Source organism: Dama dama, chromosome 14, assembly GCF_033118175.1.
Source record: "Dama dama isolate Ldn47 chromosome 14, ASM3311817v1, whole genome shotgun sequence".
Lineage (NCBI taxonomy): Eukaryota > Metazoa > Chordata > Mammalia > Artiodactyla > Cervidae > Dama > Dama dama.
Genome location: NC_083694.1, coordinates 3,674,516 through 3,686,576, shown reverse-complemented (window position 1 = coordinate 3,686,576; position 12,061 = coordinate 3,674,516). Strand labels below are relative to the sequence as shown.

General features: G+C 50.6%; 1 protein-coding gene across 5 annotated transcripts in view; it reads right to left on the bottom strand.

The window, feature by feature from the left end:
• Nucleotides 1-12,061, bottom strand: part of SRGAP2 (SLIT-ROBO Rho GTPase activating protein 2) — a 249,214-nt gene that overhangs the window by 12,056 nt on the left and 225,097 nt on the right. For all 5 annotated transcript variants that reach the window (XM_061159935.1, XM_061159937.1, XM_061159936.1 and 2 more), the window contains exons 18-19: nucleotides 4,720-4,944; nucleotides 1,112-1,191 (exon numbers count right to left, since the gene is read on the bottom strand). In XM_061159935.1, coding sequence (XP_061015918.1) covers nucleotides 1,112-1,191; nucleotides 4,720-4,944 — 305 coding nt within the window. The remainder of the gene's footprint in view (nucleotides 1-1,111; nucleotides 1,192-4,719; nucleotides 4,945-12,061) is intronic.

Sequence of the window (12,061 nt, the reverse complement as noted above, 5' to 3'; positions counted from 1 at the left end):
GGGCTGTTGGGTCTGCTGGAGAATTCACTACAGCAGGCCTGTCTAAATACCCCAGGCTCAGTTCTGTACAGCCTTGGGTTTGTCTCTGGCCTTAGTTTTCTTAACTATTAAATAGCAGCTCTATCAATTTCATTAGGGAGTAAGAGATAAGACATAAAGCCTCTGGCAGTGCTGGGGAACACTAGGCTCTAATCAAATACAGATTTCCCTAGTTCATTGACTCTCCTCCCACTGTACAGCAAATTATCATATTGATCCATTTGACCTTAGGAGCCAAATAAGCAATCGTAATTTTTTTTTCTCCTTTAAAAACTGGCCTAGGATTGCAGAATTCATGGCAAGGCAGGGAGCAGGGAACACTGAAGATTGTGCCATTTCGTTCTCGTGCCCAGAAAATTCTGAGGCCCCCTGTCAGCTGCCGAGACTTCCAGAGCCCAGGCGATCCAGAAATGGAGGTGCAGAACTGTTGGCAAGACAGGGAATGTGCTGGCCGGACAGACCCTAATAAATCATGGGCACCGCCAAGGCCCACGGACGACAGCTGTGCATTCCAGCTCTGGACGCACAACCACCAGGCCGCGCAGTGCATGTCTGCGCTTTGGAAAGGGTCAATTTTTCCAGTCGGCAGGCGTGAGAGCATGTGGTTTCTGCGTCCTGATTCCCACCCCACTCTGGCTTGCTTCTGCTGGGTTCTTGGCATCCAGCTTCACTATTCCCCGGGCTCACTGGTTTTCGAATGAGCGCTCCTTCACTTTGGTCTCCAGCTACCTGGCAGGAGTCTGGGCTGTGACAAGGGACCGGCAGTACGCTGGCGAGACAGCCAGATGAGACCGGAGCTGGGAGGTGGGTGAGGCGCAGGGAGCTGGGGCGAGAGGGCGGAGGGCTGAGGGCTGAGGTCCAGCCCTGCACCTCTGCTCTAACACAGAGACTCCTCGACCTGAGGGGTGGGCTGTCCCTCCAAGAAAGGGACAGAGTGAGCGTGGGAGCCAAGAGAGCGGGGGGCAGCTCCGGGAGACCGCAGGGCGGGAGTGGTCAGCAGGGGCACAGGATGTGTCACCGCTCCGTCCTGCTTCACGCCCCAGCGGCCCGGGACCCCGCTTGGGGCTCGTACCGTCATCACTGGTGTGGTGCTCTGCGGTCACATCCTGGGTTGAGTCCTCAGCCGAGGTAGTCTCTCCGTGAGGGCTGTCACTGCAACAAAAGCAAGAGGAACCAAAATTCTTACCTTCTTTTTCACACAGCTTCCTTGGGCATGGAATCTACCCTACACTCTTGAGTCCTGATCACACACTACAGGCAGATGCTTATAATGAAACACAAGGCTCTGGGAAGTCTCTAGGCTAGCTCCTGCTACAAAAACTACTGGAGACTACATGGAACTTACAAACATCTTGACACAAAGGGAACCTCATTTCAACTTAGAAATCTTCTCAAAAATATAGAGTGACTCAGTTCCTCAAGGCCCATTTCTTTAGGTGAATTAGTTCCTGGTGGTAGCAAGGTGGAAGGGAAAAACTGGGCTTTAGCATCGGATACAACTGGATCCGAAAACAAGCTCTGACACCTGGTAGCTGTGTGACCCTGGGCAATTACTTAATTTCTTTAAGCCTCAGCTACTTAATCTATTGAGGATAATGGTCTATATACCTCTGTATTTATAAATTGAGGATCATGGTCTATATACCTCTGTATTTCTCACAGAGTTGTGTGAGGATTCAGTGAAATAAGAAGGGGTGATTAATAAGCAGTGCTTTCTTTCCTTCTTTCTCATTTTGCCTGATGTCTCTGGCTGCTCTGTGGTTTAGCACTGGTGAGAAAGTAGGAGGTGAGTCATAGGAGTGAGTGGGAAACAAGAGCAGGGGAAGAAAGCTGGCTGTGGGCCAGACTCTGCAAAGGGCAGGGCATGTGAGCTGGGTCAAGCTCCTGACAAAATTCATGGAGCCTAAGATCATCCGGGGCAGAGAATAGAGAATGAGCAGGGAAGTTATTAGGAAAGTTCTTTCTATCCCTGATCTCCTGGACTGCAGAGCACATGGAGGAGCAGCACAAGGAAGCGCTCACCTCCCGAGAAGCAGAGAAAAGTCTGTTCATTCCTACGGCTTCTTCCTCTGGCAGCAGGGAGTAACAAGTGAGTCTACTCAGGCAGTTCCATGGAGACACTGCCATCCCTCAACCCCACATCCTGGCTTCAGTTTTCACCTTTGAGCCTCTGTAAGCGTGTGTGCGGGCTAAGTTATAGCTCCTCCCTCTTCATGAGATGGGCCCTCACCCCGTGTGAAGCAAGCCGGTTTACGGAGGCTCTCCAGACCCCAGAGAATACTGTGGGAGGACTGCAGAACTCTCTGGGCTTCTGAACAGCAGCCGGGACATCCCTGGCTCTCCAGAAGAGAGAGCACTGTGGGAAAACGTCCTCCGCATCAGAAAATGTGGGTACCCTTTCTCACTGTTTGCTGGGCTGAGAGACCCTCTGAAGAAGTTTGGTGACATTCTGGAAACCCTCAGGATTCCCGGGGTGCTCAGGCAAACAAAGGCTCACTTTTCCCCAGGCCTCTAAGTTCACTTGTGCGGCCACCCACTAAGGCAGCAGCTCAAATCTGAGGGAGCCCTGGATGGCGTGTGGAAAGCAGACCGCCTTACCCACTCTCAGAGTTTCTGATTCACTCGTCTGGGAGGAGCTGGAGCCCTTGTATTTCTGACCAGCCCATGAGAGGCAGGTGCTGTTGGTCTGTGGACCCCACTTGGAGAACCACTGCCCTGAGGTACAGGCAAGCTGAGGCTTAAACAGTCCCTTTGAGCCCTAAATGCTATGCTTCTCCTGCTCCATTCACCTCAGCCTTGCAAACACCTGCAGTCTCAACAGCAGCCCAGCATGCCACACTGCGGGCGATCCCGGGAAGCTGGGTTCCGGTTTCAGGGTTGGTAAGCATGATGCTGGGGTGGCAGGAGGCCCAGGGGCCTGGCCCCCCCCTTCCCTGGTTGCCCTGTCTCCCGGCCCAGCTCCAGGGTCCCTGCGTCCATCTCAGCTCGCTTCACGGGCACTTCTCTCTCTTCAGATGCAGAGGCTGGAGCCTTCTGAGTGGCTGGGAAGCCAGTGGTCAGACAGCGGCTCCTTCCCGGCGTCATCCACTCTTGAACCTGGGGTGCCTCTGGCCTGCCACCCAGTCTGTGGGAGTAACAGCCCCTGACAAATGCTGTGGTTTCCCCAGCGGCTGCCCACAAATGTCAGACCCGGGAGGCAGGCGCCCTCCCATCTATGCCCGCTGTGCCACCCCTGCCGGGCTGGGCGGGGACTGGGGAGTGGACGGTGGGTGGAGGGCTCTGTGCCCTGGAAGCGGTCCAGAGCCTGTCACAGCGTGATACGTGAGCAGGGAGGTGAGGCAGGAATCGGGAGCACCACTCCACAGCGTTTCAACACTCAGGCGAGGGAGATCAACTCTCCAAGTCACATACACAAGGACAGCTCCCTGGAGCCCACCAGCCAGTAGGCTGAGACCTGAACCGCCTCCCCGGTCCCCACCAAGCCATCTGCGAGTGACCAGAAGCTCTGTCTCCGAGCTGGAGAGCCCAGGTTTCTCCAGCTCAGCCCCAGAGGCCAGGATCTGCAGGACAGTCAAGACCAAGCCCTGCGACAGTGGCCTTTTTATGTTTGCAGACGTACGGCTGGCACTCTCCCCACTCCTTGGGCTGGAGGCTCCTTCTGTGAGCGCCGGGGAGAAGCACAGACTGACTGGCCTCTAATAAAGTGAGCTGCCTCCCCTGTCCCCCGACCTCAGTCACTAGCAATGGGGCTGGTTGAATTGGTTCCAGATGTTGAATTCAGATGGAATCCAACTGGGGCTGGCCTATGCTTTCAGCCCAGGCTGAACCACTGTTTAGGGGAAGAAGCGAAGGGGAGGGGGAGGAGGCAGTGAGGGATACTGGGCAGCTGTCTTTGCGTTTAGTGAGAAAATGACCTGTAAGTGGCATGCAGGGGCACTGGGGGGCAGTGAGTGGCACTCTGCACTGAGTCAAGCAGTCAGGGTTGGACCCCCACCGCCGCAGTGGCCTCCAGATTGCAGTGACTTAATCTGCAAAATGGAAATGGTGATTTGTTATTTGTCTAATGGAAGGGACTAGTAAAGATACGCCCGAAGGATTCCTTTTATACCTCGGTTTCCAGGCAAACTCACAACAAATCTGCTTTAGAGGGAAACTGGGCCTAACCTGCCACAAAGGGACCTCACCCCTTTTCTCGTCACAAATGTCTGCGATCATTACTAAATTAGCACTGTATAAACTCACAGTCAGCAAATTACGTCTCCTATCTGCACTCTCCCCAATCAGAGAGGAATTCCCTGGACGCAGGACTGTTCCTCCCACAACAGCCAGCCTAGAGCAGGAGCTTGAGACTGCTGTCTGATGAGCAGCAGTTCTGTGTACAACCGGATTAAATTTCCTTTTCTGGAGATTATTAATGTTCCTGCTATTGTTATTACATCTTTCAGAATGGTCCCTCGCCACTCAGCACACGTGAAGAAGGGAGGCAGCCTAAAGTGGTACTTGCTCCGCGGTTTGGGTCAAGTGGGTCTTGGCTGACAGCACTCCGGGTCCCGGTGGCCTGACACGCTGCAGGGGGGAGGTGGGGAGGAGTGGGGTGCATCCGTCGGCCTCGCTGGGCCATCTGGCGCCCAGGCCAGTGGGTGCGGGTGACACCGCCCCTCCCCCAGCCCAAGCCCCTACCAGTAATCCTCCGTGCTCCCTCCTCTGCTGTAGATGGGGCCCTCCAGCTCCCGGGGGCTGGGGAAGACATTCTCGTGTTGGATGATGATGGTTTTGATCAGCTCGTTCACGTGCGCTTGGCAGGACACCTGGTCGTGGCCCTCAGGCACCGACATCAGCGAGGGCCCGAAGCAGATGGCGAGGTTGTAGGGGTCCATCATGTTCTCTTCACTGAACTGTGATAAACTGCAGAAGGAGAAGGGTGAAAGCTGAAACGCACTCGCATGAATGCCCAGGAAACACAATCACAGGAGGTGCTGCCGGGAGCAAGAACAGACGTGCCACACACAGCCACCTGCTTTTCTGGGTACCAGAGCCCTTCTAGAAAGTTAGCGGGGCGAGAGGGGAACAACCACCGGGACAGGCTCTCAGGAGACAAGGAAAGCCCCTCTCTGCAGGTCTACCCTTCCCCTTTCTCCAGCTCCTGGTTCAAATCCTACTTGTCCCCCAGTTTCTACTCCCACCCGGGACTTTACCCACCAAATCCACTCTGCCTCGAGGACACACTGCTCTGCGGAGTGGGATGCGCTTCCACAGACCAGCTCACTAAGCTGGCCAGAGCAGACGGAGCCCCTTGGGCTGCCCTGATAAAGACATGGTCAGGCGCTGTGCATCATGCACCTTCTTAAATAGCAAAACAATCAAATTATTAGGGATATTCCATTCTAAGCTCTAGATTTATTTTAATAAATAGCCAACCAATTAGCTCTTATATTCCATCAAGTCCATGAATTCCTTTCCAGAACAGCTAATGCACTTGTTTTGCATTTTCAGAATATCCTCCTCTACTGTACATTCAGGATTTATTCAGGAAAAGGTCTGTATGCAGCTCAGCTTCTGCACAGGCTTCCCTTGGTGCAGTCTGACGTCATTATTGGGTACCGTCTTCTAGGAACTCCCTCTTTTCAACCAGCAGCTGCTCCAGCCACACCTCCAACCCTGGCCAGGGACCCAAGCCCTTCAGTGATGAGTCCCCACTGGTCTATGCATGTCCAGACACTGAAGGCTGGGCTACTCTGGATGTGCCCCCACCCCAGCAGTCTGCAAACATGGAGTTCTGCTCAGGGGCTCTGCCTCCCTTGTGGGCATCAGCACCAGCTTCTGATGGATCTTGAGAGGATACCAAAGTCCTGGTGTTGAACCAGAGGCCTGGGACTTAGCCGTCTTCATCTGAGTAGCTGTTCTTCAGAAATGGACAGTTTACTTCCAGTGTAACCAGCATTCAGACTCAAACTACCAAGCTGGTCTCTCTCTAACTCGAAGTTTCTCTCCTTCACTGAAGATTCAGACATGGCCTCACTCCCTCAGAGCATCACTGCAAAACATGGAGGTGTGAGAATGCAGTGGGGACAGCGACAAACAACGGCTGTGGCAGAGGACCACTGTTCTCTAGGACCTGGTCAAAGGCAGGGAGGCCTGGGATGGGTGAGGTGATGGATCTCAGCAGCTGGACTGCATCACAGAAAGTTTTAAAAATTTAATTTTATAATCCTTCCCTGGTTCCTAAGTTAAAAGCGAGCAGAGATTCAGAAAAGGCTGGCAGAAGTTTCCAAATCTACTTCTTGGACAAATAAAAACTTGAGAGAGACAGGAGACATAACTAGCATGGGAACCTCAGCAGGGACAGCAGAGGCTTGAGGTGCCACGAGACTAGAATTGTGGCCCATCCCAGGCTGACGGGTTCCTTGCCTCACAGAGGGACCAGGAGGAGGAAGGCCCTGCTTCTCTAGTGTGATCTGACAATGTTTTGAAAGAAAACCAGTAGTTTCTGGGAAGCCTGGTGGCTAAAGTGAAATAAACGCTAGGCCTGAGGGTCCTAGTCTAAGTTCTGTGACTGATGAGATGTCTTTTCCTGTCTTGTAAGAAAAGGGTGCCTCAGCTCCTAGGTGGCTACAATGACCAGGGTTGGAGTTCAGTTCAGTTCAGTTCAGTCGCTCAGTCGTGTCCAACTCTTTGCGACCCCATGGACTGCAGCACGCCAGGCTTCCCTGTCCATCACCAACTCCTGGAGCCTACTCAAACCCATGTGCATCAACTTGGTGATGCCATCCAACCATCTCATCCTCTGTCTTCCCCTTCTCCTGCCTTCAGTCTTTCCCAGCATCAGGGTCTTTTCCAATGAGTTGGTTCTTCGCATCAGGTGGCCAAAGTATTGCAGTTTCAGCTCCAACATCAGTCCTTCCAATGAATATTCAGGACTGATTTCCTTTAGGATGGACTGACTGGATCTCCTTGTAGTTCCAGGGGCTCTAAGGGTTGGAGAGGACATGTCTTTGTGGTCTGAGGTCTACTTCTTATGGATCCAGGTCCATTTCTTACTTCCATTAAAATACAGACCAAGATCCTTCTTTCTTTTCCAATCTACAATTGGAACACCTAAGTTTTGGGGGTAAAGCCATAGTTCTTAACTACCTGAGGAACAGAGGCTTCTTGAAGAATTTGACAAAAACTAAGGATTCTTACCCAGAGAAATTCACACACGAGCACATAACAAATGCACACAATTTTGTATATAATACAATAGTGCTAGTAATCCTTGAAGACTATGAAGGTGGTACACCTAGTGTGAGACTTAAAACACTTGATTTTTATTTTTAAAAGAAATATCTAAAATGGATAATGATGGTAACAGCTCCTTCTTTCTTAAATTTTTTTTTTTTTTAAAATCAGGAAGATCCCCTGGAGAAGGAAATGGCAACCCACTCCAGTATTCTTGCCTGGAGAATCCCATGGACAGAGGAGCCTGGCGGGCTACAGTTCATGGGGTCACAAGAATTGGACACGACTTAGCGACTAAACCACCACCATCGACTTCTATACATGCCATGTCCTCTAAGAGCTGTACTTATTTTCTTTAGTTTCTATCCATAACAGGAGTGAACTCTCCTAATTGATTTAAGCTCATCTTCTTTTGAGCACCTTCAAAATGTCCACTGTAGTGATCAGGAACAGAAGCTTTTTGGGGGCAATGAGAAAATCAGGATTGGTGTGGGAAGCTTGTTTTTTATCATGCACTTCTCTGGACTTTTTTCTTTTAAATGATGCAAATTTGTCTCTCTGATTACATTTACAAAGAAACACAAAACATCCCATAACTTTAGAATCAAGCACATCTGGTTTTGAGTATTAGGTCTGTTGCTTACCATAGTTTTTTCCTAGTTCCCTAATCTTATCATCATAAATTGGGGCAATTACATGTTTCCATGATGGGCTGTTGTGAAGATTAAATGAAGTAATATGTGTAAAGCACTTAGCACTGTGCCTGGCACACAGGAGGTGTTTAAGAAATATTTTCTGTAATTTTCAAGCCCAGTTTGCTTGTTGACATAGGATCTGCAATTCCAGTCAGGGAAGGGAGAGCGAGGTCGCTGAAGTTTGGCAGTAATTGGTTTACAGGAGTCCACTGTCTTCTTCTCCTGACAGGCATTATCTAACAAGCTGAGGGCTCTGCATCCTCAAACCGAAACTTAAATCCTCAGGGAGAGCAAGAAGCTTTGAACTGACTGTTTTAAACATATGATATTTCACTTAAAAACCTTCAACTTCACAGGCCCTGGGGGTTTGATTTGGCAATAACCAACGGACTCTGGGTAAGATATTAGGCATCAGAATGGATTTCAGGTTTTGAAAGGGATGAAGAGAAACTGTATTCACCACAGCCCCAGGCAAAATGCCCCTAAGAATCTATAAACCCGTGATTTAACAGACTTCCCCAAAAGGCTCCTTAAGCAATGAGAAGTGGAAGGGAATCACGGCTGACTCTTTCCGATGGCCATTCAAAGGCATTCCCTCGCTGCCCTTGCCTGTAAGGCCACCTGTCCCCAGCTTCCATGCTCCCTTGTCTGTTAACTGACCTGCCTCTCTCCCTATGCAGTGAATCCCATCCTCTTTCCCCTCCTTAAGAATGTCACTCCAGAAATTCCCTTGCTCTCTCCTCCACCATCAGTTCTTCCCTATGGGGCTCATCCCCACTAGCATACAAATGTGCATCTTAAAAACAAAATTCTCTCTTAACCCCTTATACACACTGAATTACTGTCCCGTTCTCTTTCCTCTATCATAAAATTATTTGAGAGTTGTCTGTATCTGTTGCCTCTGCTTCTTCTTTACCTCTGCTGTTATGGACTGAATTGTGTCCCCTCTCCCCCATTCATTTGTTGAAGCCCTAAGCCCCAAGATGACTGCATTTAGGGATGGGGCCTTGAAGGAGATAATATGGGTTAAATGAAGCCATAAGGGTGGGCCCAAAACCTACAGGACTGGTATCCTTATGAGAAGAGGAAAAGAGACCCGAGTTCTCTCTCCCATCGTGCTCAGAAGAGAGGCCATGTGAGGACATCACGCCGTGGCCGTCCACACGCCAAGGAGAGCGGCCTCCCCGGAAACCAACCTTGCTGGCACCTTGACCTTGGACTGCCAGGCTCCAAAACTGTGAGGAAGCAAACTTCTGCTGTTTGAGCCCCTCAGTCTGTAGCATTCTGTTACGGCAGTCCCAGCAGACTCGCACACCTACTCTCTCCCCCTCTCCCTTTATCGTGGTCAAATATACACAACAGAAACGTTACTACTTTAACCTATTTAAAATTAAGTAGCATTTAGCTGAATACCATCCCGCTGCAGGATCCACCACGTTTTATCCATGGTTAGCGTCCCTTCTTGCCTGAACTGACACCATCAGAATTTCCCCCTCTTCCAGACAGCACACGTCAAGATCACCAGTGACACCATGCGACTAAGTCACCTCTCAGTCCTCTCCTCTGCTGAACTGTCGTCGCATCATCTTACCCTCCCTGAAGCATGTTATGTGGCTCCTGGGACCCCGTTCTCTCTCGGTCCTCCTCCTATTGCACCGCCCACTGTCACCTGCTCAGTGAGGTGGCCCTGACCACTGCACATTAGACAGCAAACCCTCACACCCACCCCTCACACTTTCCAGTCCTCTAACTTGCTAGCTTTTCTCCACGGCCCTTATCCCCTGACATCTGACATGTGTTATTAGTTTTTTCTGTCTTCCTCCAATTCTATGTGCTACATAGGCTCCAGGAGGGCAGATACTTTGACTGTTTGATGCAATCTTAGATAGCCAGCAACTAAAACAGGGCCTGGCACACAGTATATGATTAATTAATACATGTTAAATAAATAAGTGAATAAACACATGAGTATCTGTGAACCTCCAAGACAATCCAGTCACAATTCTACTTGTCTGTTTGCATACAGAGGTTAAAACACTTCCTGTGAAAGTCAGGAGAGCAGCACAGACAGAATCTTTCCAAACCGGGAGGCCCTTGAGATGCTGAAGTTTAGAGGAAGACTCAGCTTTTCTGGAGAGCAGCTGAGGCACCTTAACAATGAGAGAAGCGCCGTTAATTCCCTTTTCCAGATTATGGAGTAATATTTGAGGATGTAGAATGATGCTTCTCGGACTTTCACGTGCCTATGACTCACCAGGGGATTCTGTCAAAATACAGATTCTGATTCAGAGGCCCTGGGCTGGGGTGCAGGAGGGGCTGAGAGTCTGCATTTCTCACAATCTCCCCCTCATAGCTCAGCTGGTAAAGAATGCGCCCGCAATACACGAGACCCCGGTTCAATTCCTGGGTTGGGAAGATCCCCTGGAGAAGGGAACGGCTACCCACTCCGGTATTTTTGGGCTTCCCTGGTGGCTCAGCTGGTAAAGAAACAGTCTGCTACGAGGGGAGACCTGGGTTCGATCCCTGGGTTAGGAAGATCCCCTGGAGAAGGGAACGGCTACCCACGCCAGTATTCTGGCCTGGAGAATTCCATGGACTGTATAGTCCTTGGGGTCACAAAGAGTCGGACATGACTGAGCCACTTAAAAAAAAAAATCTCCCCAGTGATGCTGCTGCAGCTGGTCTGTGGATGTGAGTTGATTAGCAAGAGACTAAAAGAAAGAAGAAATCAGCTTTCAAAAGGAAAGCAGCAGAGTCAGCAGCAGAGGGGGGAGTTACCTGCAGTTTGTTTTGGGGCAAAACCCCACTGGGGGGTACAGCTGCTGAGGCTGGGGCCTCTAAAATGAGCCCCATGGTCCCTGCTGCTGGCACTCACAGCCTGTGGAGTTCTCCCCCTGTGTGTGGGCTGGGTTTAGTGAGCCAACGCTAGTGAATGGAGCATGGCAGAAGGGATGGGCTGTCACTTCTGAGATTAGGTTACAGAGACTGGCTGCTGTCCTGGACGACCTCTCGCTTGCTTGGAGCGAAGCCAGCTGCCACGTCCCTAACAGCTCTGAAGGTGAGGCCATGAGACGAAGAACTGATGGAGGCCTCCAGACAACAGCTAGCTGGAAAAGGAGGCCCTTAGTCCAACAACCTGCAAGGAACCGAGTCCTGCCAACGCTGCGTGAGAGAACTTGGAAGAGGATCCTTTCCCAGTCGAGCCTTCAGAAGAAACTGCAGCCCTGCCCCCATCCTCATTGCAACCTCATGAAACCTGTAGCCAGAGGCCCCCAGCTAAGCTGCACCTAGATTCCCAACCCACAGAAACTGGGACCAAATAATAAATGCCTATTGTTTGAAGCTGTTAAATGTTAGGGCAATTTGTTACACAGTAATTGATAGTCAATGTAGATGCTAAAAAAGTGTAATGTTAATCATTAACAAGGCCTACTGGACAGACGTGTACTCAAGGTTCATACAGTGGACTGGACACTAGCTACACAGAAGTATGTGGAACCAGGTCAAGTCCACATGGCACTGGTGTACTGTGCAAGGAGTTTCACACCTATCTGTCTGTCTGTCTGTCTGTCTGTATATCTACCTATCTGTCTCAATTCTGAGAGTTCCTTCAGCTAGAGGACTGTACAATCCCCAAAAACACCACAGCCAGAAATAAAGTACACGCGTCCTCAGGACACATCCAGCAAAGGAGTGCGGTCCTAACAGTCGGGGCCCAGGCAGAGTCTCCCTGGGGAACTACCTGCCAACTCTGGCCTTGTCACCCGCCACCTTCTCAGGCAGGCAGACGGTCTTTTCTATCAGCTGTGTCCCGCACTCCATTTATCATTTTAGGAAATACTGTGGTATTAACGTTGCATCTTTTCAACGAAGTACTTTGATGAGCAAGTGATCTTTTTTTAACCATGAAGAGAAGTTAAACACAGCAAACGTCATCAGTTGAGCTGGTACAGTTTTCCACATTTCCTTCAGCAGTGGCCACCTTCTCCTGCTCTCATGATGCTTACTCTGCTGTTTCCCCCACCCCTCCACCTAGCAGGAAGAAAATGCGGGGAAGAGAGTGGGCGCATTGTGCTCACACACGGAGTCACCCCACACCCTGCCCGCCC